Source organism: Zea mays, chromosome 1 (assembly GCF_902167145.1).
Source record: "Zea mays cultivar B73 chromosome 1, Zm-B73-REFERENCE-NAM-5.0, whole genome shotgun sequence".
In the NCBI taxonomy this organism is placed as follows: Eukaryota; Viridiplantae; Streptophyta; class Magnoliopsida; order Poales; family Poaceae; genus Zea; species Zea mays.
In genome coordinates this window covers 51,436,077-51,456,050 of record NC_050096.1, presented here as the reverse complement: position 1 = coordinate 51,456,050, position 19,974 = coordinate 51,436,077, and the positions used below count along the sequence as shown (strand labels likewise).

Below are 19,974 nucleotides of genomic sequence, written 5' to 3'. Positions count from 1 at the left end.
CCCGCGTCCTACAGACCGCTTTGTATTACGGCTAACATAAAGTTGCTTCATTTGTTCTGGTGTATCAACATCTGGAGCAATAGACTGCCTCAGCTTGTTGGCATTATTCCTAGGGCGGGGGATTTTAACAGTGAATACTTCCTGACTTGATTCGATTGTAATTTTCTTTGGATTGGAGGGAGGATGATCAACAGATTTCATTGTGAGATTATCTTCTGAACAATGCTAAATCTACATAAATGGTATGTAAAATATTTAAGATATATATTGCACCTTTAAACATGTATTATGAATAACCACACACACGCTACATAAAAAAACTGACATTGTATTGAATTGAATATAACTACATCCACATGTTACTGTATAATATGAGGGCATAAACACTAGTGTCCATCTCTGTATATATTTATTGTCATAACTATGTACGTAATCAACATAACAGCAAACATATTTGTTCATAACTATATAAAAAATTAAGAGACGAATGCGAGTCTTTGTTACGTAAATAGCATAAGTGCAAACATCATCCATCTGCCTACGTGTATAATATATTTATGCATTCCTAATATGATTCTCTGTAAATTAATTAGTATCATAAATATTAACGTAATCCGCATAAATATTGCAAGGTTTTTGCCAAAGCCAACTAAATGTGTGCCATTGTGCATGTTTGTTTCACTTAACTAAATGTGTGCCATTGTTCATGTGGATAACAAATGAACACCGAACATATCAAAACCCTAGATAGCTCGGTTGCAACAATACCAATTGTAAAAACTCAAAACTAGGCATGCCTTCGAATCTGATGAACATATTAGGTCACTGACATATGCTACATGAAAATGACGGATTGCACGAGGTATCTTGCAATGTCAGTAAACACCTTGAAAACCCTAGTGCCAATAAAATGTGAAAATCCCAATGCCAAAAAACCACTAATGCAAAAGGGGAAATCCACGAGCGACGACGGCCAGCCAACTCCGTAACTGGCTATGGGATAGGTATCTTGCAATGTCAGTAGACACCTTGAAAACCCCAATGCCGATAAAATGTGAAAAGCCCAATGCCGAAAAACCACTAATGTGAAAGGGGAAATCCACGAGCGACGACGACCAGCCGACTCCGCAACTGGCTATGGGAGGAATGGCGGCCAAAAAACACCTTCGATGGAACTGTCGGCCGACTTTGAAACTGGATGTGGGTGAGGGCGAGATGCCCTAATCAGCACGTCGTCGAAGCTCGTTGCTAGTAAAGATTCCCCTAAAGCGGATAAAACCTTCACTCGCCTCATAGTCGCCTAGACGGAGAGAGGAACCGGTGAGCGCGTACAAAGCGGAAGAAGATGAGAGCGCATGACGGTTGTTTAGGAATCAATTGACCGATAATTGAGGTGGGGTCCGTGTGGTACTTGTTTCCTAACTGGCATTGGATTTGGGTGGGTCTGATTCCCAAGCTGGTGGGGTCGAACCAACTAATTTGGATCAGGGCTTCCATTTGTTAATGTGAGCCTAGAGCTCTAAATATATAAACTATATATAGAGCTCTAGGCTTACAAATAACGAGGCAAAGCTCTGGTCTAACGTTGCCATCCGGTTCAGCCGCACTAGGTCCCGAGCGTCTATAAAAGGAGCACCAAGCCGCTAGGGTTCATTTTAGCGCGCCAACAGTAATGCCCCCTAGGCGTGCATGCCCTTGGATCGTAGGGGCACGCGTGTGGCAGCAGCCCCATGAGGCGTGCGCGGCGGTGGATCCTAGGGGCACACACGACAGCGGCGTGGAAGCGGTTGTGGCGGCGCGTCGAATCTTGGGGGCACGCACATGGTGGTGCCCCCCTGAGGTGCGCATGACGGTGAGGTAGGAGCGGCTACGGTGGTGGTGGCCCCCTGAGGCGTGCACGACGACGCCATCCGAGGTGGGAGCGGCCGCGGTGGACTACCCTAGGCGCTAGCGACAATGGCAGCCTCCCTAGGCATGAGCCGTGGCGGATCCTAGAGGCGAGGTGGTAGTTCCGCGAGTGGCGGTCCTGTTTTTATGCTACTTTGTATACATAGTTTATGCCAGCGTCAATAGGTGTTTACGAGTTCATGTCTCCCTTCCATATATTGTTGTTTATGATATTTCTGTTCATATTTTGCCCAAATGATTATTGATTTTATGCATATCTCAATACCTAACCCAGTGTGTATGTTGGGTACCTACCATTTATGCTATATGTATAAGATATTTACGACACACACATTTACACGACGAAACAAAAATTCATAAAAATTTAACCGCTCCCAAAAATAAGGCCATTTGCCATGATTTTATAAAATGTCACACATGCAATCCCTTGATTTATGGTGTTCATTATTGCCGTAAAAAAATTATAGTCCCTAATCAATCCACCTCATGAAATCCCCTAATCAACTTCTCTAATCAAATCCCTTGATTTATGGTACACGAATGGACGTGGGGGCTATTGATTCGAACCACATACCAAATTTTTTTACGCATTGTACCACAGTGCATAAATAACTTTACCGTGTACCATAATTAGTATCAGTATATATCATAAACTGATTCTAACGAGGCTAGTTGCTTGGCTGTTGGAGAGATCCTATATTTATGAAGAAAATAAAACATTTAAATCAGATTTTATGTTTCCATGCATGCCAATTCATTTCCTATCAATGCACATTCTTGTCATCCTAAATTTGTGCTCATGCAACAGGAAACAAATTTTTACGCAGCGTACCACATTGCATAAATACCTACACCATGTAGCATAATTAGTATCGGTATATATCATAAACTGGTTCTAACGAGGCTAGCTCCATAGATGTTGGAGAGATCCTATATTTATAGAGGAAACAAAGCATTCAAATCAAATTGGCCGCATGTAGTGAAAACGAAGATGCCACCCAAAATTATCGCACATGCAATGGAAACTCGCACGATCTGCCATAATTATCGGATCTGTATGCATGCACCTATGCGTGGAACGTGGTCTAGTGGTTGGCTTGGTTTTATGCTATCTCTATGAAGTATTTACGCTATTTCTATGAAATATTTATGCTATTTACGCAAAAAACCCCGCAAATTATGGCATGTGTCCCATGCGGGGGATTGAGTGTTGGACCAAGAGTTTGATTAGATCCTGTGGAGAGGTTTGACTTGGTGCACTGATAGACGGATAGACCAGTGGGCGGCTAGGGCTTTCAGACAACATTGAAAGCCCAGGGCTTCCAATATTCCATATATATGTATATATATATATATATATATATATATATATATATATATATATATATATATGTGTGTGTGTGTGTGTGTGTGTGTGTTATTATGAAGGATCGAATAGACGACCATAGGGGGTGAATGTGAGCCTGTAGAATTTTTGGCTCAGACAACTTTGTCTTCAACCCCAAAGTCACATGATAAATTTTGAAACTCCAAATAGCACATAAGAGACATTGAAAAGTTTCTGTGACATACACGAGCCTAACAAAAAATTGGATACCAAAAAGTCTAAAACGACCCAAATTTGAGTCGCTAACTCAGGCTGTTTTCAGCATTTCGAATGCAAAACTGATTCGAACAAACTCCGATTGAGCTGAAATTCACACACCTTGTCAAGTGAGTTTCTAAAGCGTCCACAAAATTTTGAACTCAAATATATTTATAATTCAATAGCATATCAAAAACCCAAACAAAACTTGGGGTTTTGTCAAATGATCAAATCTATTAGAAACATGTATATGAGATGAATCGGCTCATACAAGAAGCTTGCAATGATGCCAATAAACAAGTGAAGACAATAATCAACTCAAAACTCAAACTAGAGGGGTTGAGAAGATAAGCAAATCAAGGACCCAATTTCATCAGGTTTGACACAAGAACAAAAATCACGAGGACTAAGTGTGGTTACGACCACACTTTCTCAAAAATCCATAGTCTTAGATGACACAGTTCAAAAGCACCTAAGGATCTACAAGCTAGAAATGAAAGAGAGATTACAAAACGAAATGAAGGAAAATGAGAGTCCTCAAGAGATACCTGAAACAACCAATCCTCCCTCCTATTTATAGAGGGTTATTCTACTTTGATATACTACTTCTAGATACATAGCCTATCCAATCAACCAGGGGAAAAATGGACCAACTCCTAGAATTTTGATCTAATAGCCACACACTCTTCACGAAGTTGCTTCACCTTGATGTACTCTTCGCAATGACGCTACATGTCACCTCTGATTCTAGTCAGGACTATCCCGCCGAGTTTTGAGGCCCAAACCTAGCGAATCTAGTGAACCATAGCGCTAGGTGGCTTTGAGGCTCAACCACCAAAACCTCCGTGGGTAGCGTCCTACATACGTGTCTCCCACATCTTGGACTCGTGTCCTACCGGTCCGCAACCATGTTGACAACACGATCTGCTCCTCCATGTCCTTGTGCCTATCAGTGTCCCCAAATGTTAGCCACCATGGCTAGTCACCTAGCTTCTCCAGTCCCTTGGACAAGACTCAGTGATCATCCTTCGTCGCTCCCGGTCCATCGACACGATCCTTCATGACCTTCACCTTCACTATCACCACCGTCTCTAACTCCATAACTGCACACCACAAGCTAAGAGACATGTTGCACCAAAAACCTTGCTCCCTAGTTAGTCCAACTGACTCAACCTATGGCGCTACCCTTGTTTACAATCACTCATCACAACCCAAACCACAAGGGTACATATCAACCTTGTGTTCGCAATCTCTTCCTAGATGAGTGCATTGTTAACACCACCACATAAACACAAAGATCAGTAGAAAAGAAGGAAGTAGTAAGAAGGAACTCACTCAAATGACAAGAAGGTAGACAAAGGCCAAAAGCAAGTCATCAAAACTGAGCAAAGCTTGGTCCCCAAAGATATGGGCAACGACTCAACACAACCAAGCAAAAATGGCTAACCCTTAATAAGACATAGAAAAGGGTGCAACACCGCTAGCCCGAGAAACATGTTGCACCAACAACCTCGCACCCTAGTTTGTCCAGATGACTCAACCAAGGTGCTACCCTTGTTGACAATCACTCATCACAACCCGGACCACAAAGGTACATATCAACCTTGTGTTTGCATATTTGTCTCTATAGGTGATGATCACCCATTCTGAAATGACTTAACAAATTTAAGTTATTTGTCATCTTTGGAAGTCATTCTTTAAATCATTTCGGGGTAGGCGATCAACACCTAAGGTGAAAAACAGTGTTGCCCTACACACACACACACACACACACACACACACACACATATATATATATATATATATAAGTGCTAATCATACCTAGACTAAATGGTCCAACCGAACCAGCCCACCACAGAACTAATTAACCACACCATACGCGTGCTATTAACGGGGTTGTTCCGCCCGCCTCCCACAACGTGCAACACCAAATATTCATCCATTAAAGGTTTACTTCAACAATTCAATATTTAATTCAACCATTCAAGGCTTACTTCAGCGTACAATAGGAAGAAATATTCAGTCATTCAAGGTTCTTCAGCCATTAAAAATTTACTTCAACGTACAACCGAAATAAATATTTAGTCATTCAAGGTTTACTATTTAATGTGAGAGTAGAGGGCGGGAGAGCTGATGTGGCGGGTCGATGCATCGGGAGGAGTTAATCATCAAACGGGAGGCACCACCGTGGGTTGGGAACGGGGTCGATCGTAATTAAGCAGGGCTAGCTCCCCCGCGTATATATCAATTTTAACATGATGTTTCTACATCAAGTTTAACAATTTTTAGTAGCCTCATGTGTTTTGATAGACAAAATCCCATATCCAATAACAATTTTATTATGATTAATCTTAATTTGAGTATAATCTCCTTTTAAAGAAACAAGTCTAGCATTAAGCTCCCTATTTGTTTCACCAAGTTTGTCATATTATTCTTTGGTATCTTCGGGGGAAGACTTAATCTCCTTAGCATTTGATGACATAGCTTGATTTTCATCTTTCAGTTCATCACTTGCTTTTATGCCTATGTCATATCTAGCATTTAAAGACTTGTTCTCATTTTTTAACTCATAACATTTAGCTCTTTTAATGACTTGATTGCATTCTTTTATTGAGTAATCTAGTTTGCATATAACATGAATCAAACTCTTCATTGGTATCATTATTGCTACTATCATAATAATCATTATGTACCGTATGGTCACCATTAGCCATGAGACTTAGGTGTGTAAAGGATGATGGCAATGGTAGTGTAGAAGAGAATCCCAATGCAAGTGTGGCCACCTTCACATTATCATCACAATCACATGAAGATGAACCGCTTGTGAAGTCAATATTGATGAGCCAATCACCAATAATGTAGGCCTTTCCATCTTATCTCTTATGGAATTGCCTTCTCTTTCCATCCTTCTTCTTGAAGGCCTTCTTATTTTTCTTGTCATCTTCATGTGCATAATCTTTCTTTCCCTTGAACTTATTATTCTTGGGCTTTGTGCATTAATGAACAAAATGACCAAGCTCACCACAATTGTAGCAATTCATCTTTGAGATGGGCTTTCTCTTGCTACTTGTAAATAACTTCTTTCTTGAATCAAATTTACTGCCTTCATGGTTGAGCTTCTTGAGCATATTGATGGTCTTATTTAGCATGAGTGTAAGCTTGACATCATCAATGTCATAATCACTTGAGCTCTCTTCTTCCACTTGCAATCTTGCTTTGCCCTTCTTCGCTTGGTTGGTTTTGAGAGACAAATACTTATTGTTTGAAGAAGAGTCGTCTTGGCCATGCATATGCTTGTATATCTCATGAGCACTAATCTTTCCTAATATTTGTGTCAATGTAGTAGTGGAAAGATACATTTGATGAAACATGATGACGATGTGGTTGTTGGTCACTTGTTCTCAAATGCCGTGAATCAAAAACAAGGCAACACAATTGTCAAACATTAAGGACCTTCGTCCTCCGAAGCATTACCTCCTTTCGGATATAATGATCTTCAGACAAAGATCATGAATAACACGTCTTTATGGTTCATAAGAAATAAGAGTTTATACAGACAAGATGTATTATTTATTTATATATTTATTCCATGATAAATATATAAACATTATAATAATTTATATTACATTGATAGCTTCGGCTTGTTTGAAGGTGATGACACAAAAGCAATTACAATCCAGCGTGAACAGTATGGGGGTACTACTCACCTATTTATAGGCAACCATAAAGGTTCATACACTATTACATTTATGCCCTCAACAATTACATACAGAGTTTACAAGATATCACAAGGACAATATCGCCATTTGTATTTAATAACTTGAGCAACATCTTCTCCTTGCATCGCCTCATTGCTTCGTCGTGACGAAGCCTCCTTGATGAAGTGTGCTTTGTTGTACTTCCTTTGTGTTATGCTGAAGCCACGTTGTCTACCCGTTTCACCGTGATGAAGCCTATTGGACGAAGCTTGCTTCGCTCCTCTTGTGTTATATCGAAGCTTTTCTGGTGACGAAGCTTCTGTAATATTTAGTAGTATGCTGAAAACAAATGGTTAGCCGTGTTTTTAAGGATCTTTGAAAGAGGAAGGCCCCCAACAGTGGTCATACTTATTGATTAGGAGCACACTAATAATTTTCCTCATAACATTTGGTTGCTTGAGTTGTGTGAGTCCCAAATCATTCACTTCCTCTACAAGGATATTTAGTCGTGAGTACATATCATTAGCATTCTCATGACCAAGTATTTTTGAAGAATTTAATTTGCTCATGATAATGGGGTAAAGCTCCTTACGCTCACTCTTGGTTCCCTCGAGTTGTGAACAAATATTGGACCAAAGAGCGTGAGCATCCTTATGGTTACATACCCTATTGAATGCATCCTTGCAAAAGCCACTTCTCATAGTGGTTTTCATCTTCTATGAGGTTTGTGTGATCCATAGGTTTTGTAAGCCCTTGAGTGGCGACTCTAAAAACTCCAATATCTATTGCCTCAAGGTATGCTTTCATATGATTTTTTTCAAAATGGAAAATAGTCACCCTAAAAGGGAGATGTGTGTCCCCACCAGACATTGTAACTCAAAGCAATTAAGCTACTCTAATGAGTCCTAGGTTCCAGTACCAATTGAAAGGATTGCAATGCCCAATAGGGGTGAATTGTGCTTCTCTAAAATTTCTTTCAATAGTTAAACCCTAATTATAAGCCCAACTTCACTTGAGTACCTAATGTGTCTACACAAAATTTTTAACCTTAATTCCAAACTTATGGCAATTCTATGAATGTAAATTATTAAAGTGAATTGCACATATAATAGTAGAAAGCAATGCAATGGTTTAAAAGACTCCTAAAGTTTTTCTGAGGTATTAAAGAGTTGGACTCTCCACTAATCCTTGTTGGACCACCCATGCAAGGATGTCACTCTCTCTAGGTTCGTGCAAGGACCATGTACTCACTAAGAGCTAGTTCTTTACTGTTTTAATATGGTGATAGCTCACAACCGTGTACACCCAACTTCTTCGAGAGATCTACCCAGATAGATATGTTAGAAAAGGGCTAAAACAATCATCTCTTAAACTTATTGCAAATCCACAAGGTTGGATAGTAACTTTAGAGAAATACACATTTGATCAAGATGTTGCTAGAAAAGAGCTTCCATCAATAATTATTGTCCATCAGTATGCTTTGTCTATGGTCGACCATGTTGGATTTCGTAGACTTTATGCTGCATTGCAACCATTATTCAAAGTAGTATCTAGAAACATGTTAGAGGTAAACTCCATCTAGGTGGTGGAATGCATCTGCCTAGTTCTAAGAACAAAGGGTTGTCTGGGGTTAGTTTGAGGAGGTGCAAGAACACACAAGGATTTAAAGTGGTTTGGGCCGCCGGAGCGTAATACCCTACGTCCACTTGTGAGTTGTATTGCTGAGAGCTTGTGAGTCATGAGTGAACTTGAGAGAACCTTCATTCCCTGTATCGCATATGTCCTCCCTTTTATAGTCCAAGGGGGCATGCACAAGGGAGCTGAGCCCCGACAGGTGCGCCCAGTGATCTAGTATTAAACATGTACAACATGGAGCCTTGAATACTGAGGCGGACAAAGATCTTCTTCCTCGGCCCTGTGTGGATCCTCCGACCATGTGTGCTTCTGTTTGGTCTGTTGGCTCAAGTTGGCTACAAAGAGGAATATGGTATACTGACGTATATAGAGGCCGACCAAGCTGACGTGTGGCGGAATTAATGGTGACAGACCCGAGCGGTCACCTCTAACTGGCGTTGCAGTGGGTGCACTACCCAAGCCAATGGTTGCTCATGATGGCGCCTCCCATGCACACAACGCTGTGACACAACCGCCTGGCTGGGTAACATGCGAGTTACTGTGAGAGCCGTGCGCGCGGCGCTATGATATGACTGCCCGCCTCGGTAACGTGTGGGGTAGTCATTTGGGGTGCGCACCTATTGGGTTCCGGACCCATGGCAGTAGTCCCTGAGCATTTTCACCCCTAAGACACATGGCAGCACCGGACCTGTCCCTGAGCGGAGAGCGGGTCCTAAGGCCAGTGGTCCTGACATACGGGTCTGGACCCATGGGTCCGGTTGCTTAGTTCCTCAATACATGGTTACGAGTAACCTTGCGAATATCTGCCTTGACATAGTAGGAGAGGGTACCCTAGTTACGGGGTACCAAAAAAATACAAATCAGAAGGACATCCTTGATATGTATGAGGTGCAAAAGCAATATGTGGTGAAGTATTTCAGAAATTTGAGCTCTTGTGTCACTTTTACTATCGATATGTGGACTAGGGATGGCAACGGGTATAAAACCCACGGGTGCAGCATATATAAACCCGTACCTGCAAGCAAAAACTCAAACCCACGCCTGCGCCCGTCACCCGTGACGGGCACAACACACCTCTCACACCTATGTACCCGTAAGATAGTAGACACAACAACATATGAGCATGTGCTTGCTTCCCCAATCGATGGCAAGGGTGTTGCAGATGTTGGTGCAGACAACAGTGATGGTGTCATGCCCTGGTCGCTACAAGGCCTCTCCTCCATTCTCCATGCATCACCCTTGGATGGAGGCCCAGTCCTTTGTGTGCCACAAGACCAAAAATTACTCCCTTGTAGTGACAGTAGCAAGGATTCATAGCTAGCGATCCAATTTCACACAACATGAAGGTAGAAGAGATGGTGTAACTCATTAGTAAGGAAGGGCCAAGCGAGACCTGGCATATACAACAGTGGTAGGATGTGGGGCATCGATGGTGTTGGCCAGGTGTAGAGAGACAGAGACCAAGAAGGAGGCAAGGTTATTAGGCGGGCGGTGATTGGGAGGATGGTGTGGTCATGAGGGGAGGGTGATTAGGTGAGGTACGGTTTTGATTCCTAGTATATATAGAACGGGTTTGTGGGTACACATTCAAACCCGTACCCTTGCCCACAGGCACAAACCCATACCCCAACCCTCACCCTACAGGGTTTGTGCCCGCGGGTACGCGAGTAATGTGTGTCTGTTGCCATCGCTAATGGGGACTGCAAACCATGAAAGAAAAGGTTACATGGCAGTGACAACTAATTATTTGGATGATGATTGGAAGCTAAAAAGTTTCCTTATTAGGTAATAACCAAACATTAAAGCTTTATGTTGTTTATGATAACAATTAAGATTATATTTGACAAGAATTGTATTGTTTGTTTTGTATGTTTATTTACTTTCCAGCTCCACTAACAGCAGATGTGAAAGTCGTCTAGAGGGGGTGAATAGGCGAAACCTGAAAATTATAAACTTTGAACACGAACTTCACCTGGGGTTAGGATTAGAAATAATACGGAGTGTGAAAGATAGTTCTCCTTGCTATAAGTTGCTCAATCAATATGGATAACTTTGGGAGCCAATTCAAAATATTGTGAGCAAGAGAACTTTAGAGAGAGAGGAGAGGGAAGAAACAAATTGAATGGTGATGATCAACACAAATGAACACGACGATTTGTTTCTCGAGGTTTGGTTCCAATGAACCTACTCCCCGTTGAGAAGGCCACAAAGGCCGGGTCTATTTCAACCCTTTCCCTTGCTTAATCGGTCACTTAGACCAGTTGAGTGCTTCTTCTTAATTTCACGAGTCACAAAGACCCCGCAAGGATCACCATACACTTAGGTGTCTCTTTCTAGCTTTACAAAGAGCAACAAATGGAACACAAATCTCACTCTCTCAAGTCACTAATCACTATTGATCACTTGTCTTAATTGTGGGACTTGGAGAGGATTAGAATCTTTGAATGTGTCTTTGGAATGTATTCTTTGCTCTTGTATTGAACGTTGAGAGTAGAAAGCTTGGATGCATTGAATGGAGGTGGTTGGGGGCATTTATAGCCCCAACCTCTATTCTAGCCGTTGGCTGGGCTTTCTGTCGATGGGCACACCGGACAGTCTAGTGCACATCGGACACTCCACTGTTTGTTGTCTGGTTCTTTTGGATTGGCATATTGAAAGAAATATGTCCACTATCACCCTTGACAACTACAACACCAATGATAGCCTCATGAGAAATATGACTACAATCAAAGGCAAGTTTCCACTATCCTCTTGTATGCTGCATGGTAGATTAGTACACATGCGATGTGCTTGCCATATTCTAAATCTATTTGTGGAAGATGGGATGAGCGTAATGGAGATTGGAATTGATAGTATTTGTGATAGTGCTGCATTTTGGGTAGCCACTCCTAAAAGGCATGAAAAGTTTGAGAAAATGGTAATTCAAATGAAAGGAAAATATGAAAAAAGAATAGATCTTGACAGTAAGACTAGATGGAACTCCACTTATGAGATGCTTAGCATTGCATTTTGGGCTGCACATGCTCCATCCGTTCCAACTCGAGAAGATTGGAAGTTTGCTAGAAACATTTGTGACAAACTTAAGATGTTTCATGATGTAACTAATCTATTATCAAGCACTACCTATGTCATATCAAACTTTTTCTTTCCCAAGTTCACCAAAATTTATTTGGCTATTAGAAAGTGGCAATACAGTGATAACTAGGGATGGCAACAGGTTTGAAACCCATGAATACAGTGTTTGCGAACCCGCACATGAGAGTTTAATGTTAAACCCACACTCGTACCCATTATCCCACGATGGGTACAATATGCTACTCATACCCGCTACCCGTGGATACCACAAACCCGTGGGCATACCTGTGGGCATAGAATGATCCACATATATTTATATATATCATATATATATACACATATAAATGTACATATACAAATATATATATATATAATATACATATATATATACAATACAAATATATATCCATTGCGGGTTCATGGATTTGCAGGCACATGTACAATATTTTCAAACCCACGATAAAAAACCCATCGGGTTGAGAATCAAACCCGCACCCGTAAACTTACACCCAAACTCGCACCCCATATGGTTTTTTACCCATTGACATGTGGGTAAAATATGCATGTTGCCATCCTTAGTGATAACCCTAAAGCGGAAGAGATGTCTTCTAAAATGAAAGAGAAGTTCAACAAATATTGGTCAGATGTCCATGGTTTGATGGTTGTTGCTGCTGTTTTGGATCCTAGATATAAAATACAGTTGTTGAAAGCTCTATTCCTCAAAATTCATGGATCTAAAAGTATAGATGTGGAGGCTATCGAGAAAGTGAAAGATTTGATGTACAATTTGGTTTTAGAATATCAGGACTCTATGGAGAATAGTGCCACAACAGATAGTGCTAAAACTAGGATAATGCTTCTATTATGGTAGTAGCTGAAGATTGGATTGACACTTTTGATGATTATATGTCGAAATAACCATCTATGACCTCCATATATGTGTGGACAAAGTTGGACTTGTACTTAAAGGAGCCACTGCTGTCTAAGACTCAAGATTTTGATATAATCCAATGGTGGCAGCATGCAGGGGTCAAATACCCAACTTTGTGCAAGATTGTACGAGATGTACTTGCTATTCTCGTGACAATGGTGGCATCAAAATCAATGTTAGTACTTGTGGGAGGATCATTAGTCCACATCGTATTAGGCTTGCGCCTTCAATGATAGAAGCTCTTATGTGTATGCAAGCTTGGTCTCGCTCAGATATGCTAGGTAATTAATCTAATATGTAGCTATGTCATTATTTTGTACATTTCTTGTAATGTTGCAGCACAAAGGTATGATCAATTTCTGATTATAGGACCTCAATCCACCTTATTTGGTGCAATAATGACTTGTTCTTGAAGAGGAGAAAGAAGACATGATAAGGGTTTTATATTTTGGATCAATTCAAATTTATTGGAGACCAATATTGCTCCATGTTTACTCTATTCTTAGGATGAACATGACGCAACAATTGTGGACTGAAAAAATTAGGTTTTCAACAAATCAAGTGATAAAGATGTTGTTGTCCATTTACTTTCTTGTTATGTTAGCATGTTGCAAAACTTGGACAAATTATGTTGGGTTGTTGGCATGTTGCTGTTAGACCATATGTTTGTGAACTTGTGTTGTATGTTGGACAAGTTATGTTGGTATATGTAGTGTTCGACAAGTTATGAACTTAATTACTTATGTTGGTGTCTGTTCTCTGTTATGACTATAGTTGGTAGACAACTGAGCTGATGGATGTGGAATAATGTTGGATTTGGACAGGTGATGTTTGTTCTCTACTGCGAGGTTGTTCAGAGTCGCTTGTTTCCTTGTAGGTGTTTTTTCTTAGTTTACTGTCTAGTTGTCAGCTTGTATGGTAAATTTCACTCTTGTCGGTTGTCCTTCTTGTTGTCACACTTGGGTTTTAGGGGTCCAAAACCCTGGCGCGAACATAATCACCAGGTGTGCTGGGATCAAGTCTCACACATATGGTGAATCATGGTACATAAACGAATGTCACATCTTTACTATATAATAGGAGTTCTGTACAAAATAAATAATTAATTACATCATAAGGAGACAACGATCCAGCAACCCAAAGTTGACTGGGAAACGACGGCCTAGACCTCTCACGAACTCATCATAGCATCCTCCATGCGCCTCATCCTGCGGTACCTGTTCTTGACCTATGGGGGTGAGACAGCAAGAGTGAGCTCACATACGTTCATAGCTCAACAAGTTATGGAGAATAATGTGCATGAACTCGCCAAAGGTGGGAGCTCATGTGAAGTGTAAGGCTTACCAAAGAGGATGGGTAAAGCCGAGCATTGCTTTTAAAGTTGGTCAAAATTTTATTAGCAGTTACTAAATGTAAGTGAATACCAAACCATAGTAATAGTAAATAAAAATAATAATAATCCCAATGCGATGCATATGACAAATTGAGTTTAATTCCATAAATTAATCATGTGAGTGTCCGAGCTGCTCATGACCGTGAGCATGGCTGATATACCAGTTTTACACTCTGTAGAGGTTGTGCATCTTTACCCACAAGTCATGTTACCCATCTGCCAAGGGATCACGACTTCCCATACACCTCTACCGAGGAGGCAAGACAGGGTAATACTACGAGGCCTTTACAAAGTTCCACTAGCTTTAGAAAACCCGCTACAGTTTCTAGGAAGCTCCAATGCAGGGACTCCTCGCCTGACCGCCACCGCAGCAAAATCAACCCAAGGGCCTCCCTACACTGACCACTCCCCTACTGCCCTTGCCCCTTTCGGGTAAGGTAGTCCTCCACTAGCTTTCATAATTAGTCAGCCAAGGGCGTCCCATATCACCCTTGTGGTAGCACTGTTTTTCCCGGTGGTTCTCTATGTTCCAATTATCATAATGATCTTATCATGAACAGTAAATGAAAAACTGATAATAAAAGTGTGATCATGAATAATGTATATCTCCATACCCAAAACCACATAAAGCAATAGCAGGTACTACCCAAAAATTCAGTGGTAAACAAGGTATAAAGATAGTCAAACTAGGGTAACCTATTGGGTCCCATCAAAATTAACATACGCAGATCATTATGATTAATAAGAACATTATTGGATAAATAGATGTGATCAAGGGCACAACTTGCCTAGGAGTTGAAATTCCATATACCAGGATGATTTTTCAGATCCTCGTGACGTCATTGCTAATCGTAGCAATATAAACAAACATGGCATAGACAAAATTAACATCACATCAAACATAAGCACAAACTGAATAATAATGATCTACGCGAAGCTACGAGATCGTGGGTTCGAGAATCTCTAAATTCGGAGTTACGGTTAAGGAGTTATGATTTATGGAAGATCTATGTGATTAATCTATATTATAAATTGATTAGTATACACCATGAGGGAATAGTCTAGGAATAATTAATTCAACTTTAATCGTAATTATAACTTAACTTGAAATTATATTTTATTCAAACTATAATTATGGAGATGTTAACTTTGATTAGAGGAGTTAATCTATTAAACACAGGCTAGACAAATTTCTAATAATAAAAGTATGGGATGTGATAAATGTTAGTGTCATATTGTACAGATGATATTATTATGAATCTAACGCAATTCGAATGGATCAAATCGGAGTTACGGTCCTCTAGTTACGAATTTCTGGAGTTATTTAGTACCTAGAATAGAGTAATTCAAGTGAATAATTTTAAATCAAATTTCATGGTTAAACAAAGGTACTAGATGATGAACAATATTAAAACAAAATTATTGCGACTGGAATGGATCAATTTAAAGCTAAAATGAATTAAATATGAATTATACAAGTTTCTGGATTTATTTTTGTATTAAAATCAATTTCTAAATTTAGTTAACTAATTTCTCTGAGCTTTGGACTAGGCACCAATTTTCAGGGAGTTCAGGGGCTAATCCAAAAGATCTCCAAGACATAGAGAACACCGTGTAGGATGGCGGGTTGTTTTATTAAAATCATGAGGGCTTATTCGCAAAGTTACGCGGCCGGAGAGGTATGGGTGTGCATCGGTCGTCAGATCATAAGTGGGTGGCTCAGATTAGAACAACCATTAACCGAACCGTTATTCAATCTAGGCCCCTAGATTCCGGATCTACGGACCAGATTTAATCAAGCGATACCTAAGCGCATCCCTCTGATCTAGATCGGACGGCCCCCCATGCTACCACGAATAGGTACACCCAAGATCTAATCTGGATCGTTGGTTTACAGATCAATGGCAACCACACTTCTTCTCCATTGCGACCCTAATAAGACGGCGGTGCCCTAGCCCCATGGCGGCGCCATCGCCGACGCGCGACCACCCGCCGAGCCGGTGTCCCAAACTCGCTACTAAACAGTCCCACGCGAAACCGTGCGAACAACGAATCATCGGAGGAGGTATTCACCACGGATGACGAGCACAGGAGCACTACCCGCGGCACAAGGTGGACCGCGGCGGAGCTTCTTCTCCGACGAGCAATTGCCGGAGCACCGGTTGACTTCCCCGCCCAATAATCTGGCAGTATGCCCAGCGCTACCCAACGAATCATCTAGGATCTCATCCGTGGCTCGATAGACGACACAGGCGAGGGTTTGCGGTGGCGGTCGCCCTCTCATCTCTCCTCTCGATTTCTATCTCTCTGATCTCCTCTCGGCATTGGCGCACCACGGACGGATGGACGAAGGAAGGGGAGGTCGATTTTATACCTCGGGCAGAGGGAGGTTGGGTGCGAGTACTTCGGATCGTGAGGAGGGGGTTCTGTTCGGGAATCGCGCATGGTTGAGTTCCTTCGATTCGAGCGGCGAAGGAGAGGGAAACATCTGACGACCTGGGCCCACAGGGAAGTGAGAAGGAACACCGCATGACTGTGCTGAAAAAATGGGACCCACCTGACAGCTGTGAGGTGAGGCGGACGCAGCGAGACCCGCTGGCGAACGGGCCCGGGTAGCAGTGAGGGAAGGAGAGGTCTGGTGTGGCGCGGTGTCTGCCAGGCGAGGCCCACATGTCGGCGCACCCAGGCGCGGTGCGGGTGGCTAACGTAGCGGGATGGGCCAGATGGATGCCGAGCTGGGCCAAAGAAGAAAGAAAACAACCCAAGTTTTATATTCCTTTTTTCTTTTTCAATATTTTCTGTTTTCTTATTTCAAATCCAATTCAAACCAAGTTTAGATTCTAAATTTCAAATTTATGCCTAAGCAAAACTCAAAATCCCAACATGGTGCAAAATTATATTTTATAATTTTTTTGTTGACCCTCTAAAAATAATATTCGAGCAAGGAGTATTCTCTCTATTATTTATTTTCCCGAGTTTCAATTTTATGTGTTAATTTTAAAAAGTCTAGTCTAGATTTGAGTCATCTAAATTCAATATTCATGCAAATAATGCTTATAGTGCATCATTTAATGAAATGTGTAATCATTTAGTTGAATATAAAACCTTTCTATTACTTCTTTTCTAAAATAATTTTTGGTTTCAAAATTCATTCCTCAATTTTCAAAACTCAAGTATAGTTTGAGATATCTGAATTTACTATTTTATTTCTTTATTTATTTATTTTATTATTTTTCTCTTATACGAATTTTGGGCTTTACACTTGTATACTGAATTTGCAGGTGCAACTGCTGCAATAATGAGATAGCTAAGGTGCACAACAGTAGCAAGTGCAACCTCAACCATTGTCTGCTGAGAAAACTAGCAGTCGAATACATGTATATTGGTCGGAACATGTGGGTTTTTGGCGGTTTGCTGGCATGTTTGAGGGTTTCAGTCCCCATCGGGTGTGGGTGCGAGGCTAAGTTTTTTCCCATGACACTTTTTGGGTTTAGTCGGGTTTCAGTTACAAATCTAGATCCGCAAATGGTACATCAGCCCTGAACTCGACCCATTGTTATTCATAATCGGAAGCATCGCAGAGCAATGTCCGAACTATCCAGAATCATCAAGGAACTCTCAAGCGCCATACGAAAAAAAAAGGGAAAATATAGGCGTAGCGCACGCATCTGTTTTGGAGAAACAGTCTGGCCTTTAAAACCGAGGAAAAAGACGTCGAAGAAAGAAATCGGGGAACAAAAACACGAAAACGACAGCAGCATCACCACCACAATTGCGAGCGACATCGAATCTGACAGAAATGTGTCCACATTTTCTCGGCTTCGTATTTTATATATTAATTCACCAAGCAAAATACACATAATCCCTCGGTACAGGACAAATACTCTAGCTGTGACCGAAGGGCGTATTCATAAAGCCCAATTCCTGACGAACGCTTGCACCTTGAATTGGTACTATATATATATAAGCTCACACCCTAAATAGACACACAAGGGAAAGGAACTGATCCAAAATTAGACACCCTAATTCATAAACAAAATTCAAAACAAAGGCCTTATAGTGAGATTCTTCTTTACGGACTTGTGAGGACCGCGCAAAAGCCATAGCGCGGCCACCGGCGGGAAGCCGAAGCACGGTGTCACGCGGCCGAGGGCGCGGTGACGTACTTGACCGTGCCGGCCTCCGCCAGCGCCGCGCGGAGCGGCTTCTTGGCCACCGCCTCCACCTCGTCGTCGGCGTCGGCGGGCGAGAGGGGCAGGCCCTTGAAGTCCAGTGCCTCGTCGTTGTAGATGTCCCACCACTTGTTCACCAGCGTCTTGATGTCCTCCCTGTCCATGTTGGCCTCCTTGCCCGTGAACCTCCACGGCTTGGACCCCGCCGCGCAGTAGTGCACGACCTTCACCTTCTCCAGCTGGACGTTCTCGGGGTGCCTCCAGAGCATGGCGAGCACGAGGTTGTACACGTTAGGGATCGGCCTGTACTGGTCCCTGAAGAACATGTTCAGGAAGTCCTGCAAAACAGTGCGTGCGTGAGCATATATGTACGCTGCTGCCAAATTTTAAACAAAATACGAGAGCTCGCAAGACGGCCGGGCCGTGGATCGCTGCTCACCTGCTCTGCGAAGGGGGTGGGCGGAGTGACGCGGAGGGTGTCGAGGAGTGCCTTGGCGGTGGCCATGCTGGGCTCGTGCGCGAACATGCCGGCGTTGAAGTAGAGCGGGGGCGGAGGGCCCAGCTCGGTGGTCGGCCACGCCACCTTGTCCGGGCACTGTTGGCAGTAGCCGATCCTGTACTGCGGGGTGTGGCTCCACGTCTTCTCGCAGAAGCAGTCCATCACCGCGTAGAAGTACCCCTTCTCGAGCTCGAACAGCTCGTCGATGTTCTCGAACACCTGGATGTCCGCGTCCAGGTACACCATCCTCTCGTACTCCACGAACTGCACGAAAACGGCGACATGATGTGGTGAGCAGTAGCACCGCAGAGTTACGGGCAAAGATGCATGGTCGAAGCATGCAGTCCACGGATCAGTTCACTATCAGTGGCTGGTTACCTCCCAGATGCGGAGCTTGGAGTAGTTGATGACGTAGTACGCCATGGCGAACTGCGTCTGGTTCTCAGGCGGGTACACGGGCTCGATCTCGCGGAGGATGCAGCCCTGCGAGACGAGGATGCGGCGGTGGGACTCCGGCACGTCGGGCAGAAGGGCCACCACCAGGGGATAGGCCGAGCCGACCTTGCGCAGGCCCTTGGCCAGGCCCACCACGCCCTTCCAGTAGTCGCCGTCGCCCGCCAGGAACGTCACGTACGCCCTCGTCGCGGGCTTCACCGCCGCAGCGGCGGCGGCGGCCTTGGCGGCCATCTTGCCGGTCAGCTCGGGAGACATCTCGCTGCAGAGCTTTCGGGTTCTCGGGGCTACGAGCGAGCTCCTGCTCGGGATTTTGAGGCTGTCCGTGGCTGGTTTGAGTGTGGTCTAACTGAGAGCTTGTATTTGCTTGAGCTTTCGCTTGGGGTTTTCGCCGTGGGTTGGCGAGGGCTTAAATAGATAGCCGGAGGGCGGAATGGTCCCCGGCTGCGTCGGTGTCTGGGCGTGGGCGCGGACGATCTGAGGCGCACGTGTCGCGCCGTAGAAAGATCGAACGGACAGGACTCCATGGACGGAAGTTTCTCGGTGGGGCACTTCCGCGATTTCCAGGAGGAAGGCCCGAGAAGTGGGGAGATTTGTTTACCACGTTCAGGCCTCTACGCTCTCT

General features: G+C 42.9%; 1 protein-coding gene across 1 annotated transcript; it reads right to left on the bottom strand.

The window, feature by feature from the left end:
- Positions 1-18,017: 18,017 nt before the first annotated feature.
- LOC606403 (galactinol synthase 1) lies at positions 18,018-19,732 on the bottom strand. The gene is made up of 3 exons (NM_001112278.2): positions 19,275-19,732; positions 18,837-19,160; positions 18,018-18,735 (listed from the first exon to the last, which is right to left on the bottom strand). The coding sequence occupies exons 1-3, from the start codon at positions 19,605-19,607 to the stop codon at positions 18,364-18,366; spliced, it is 1,029 nt and encodes a 342-aa protein (NP_001105748.2). The 5' UTR covers positions 19,608-19,732; the 3' UTR covers positions 18,018-18,363.
- Positions 19,733-19,974: the final 242 nt, after the last annotated feature.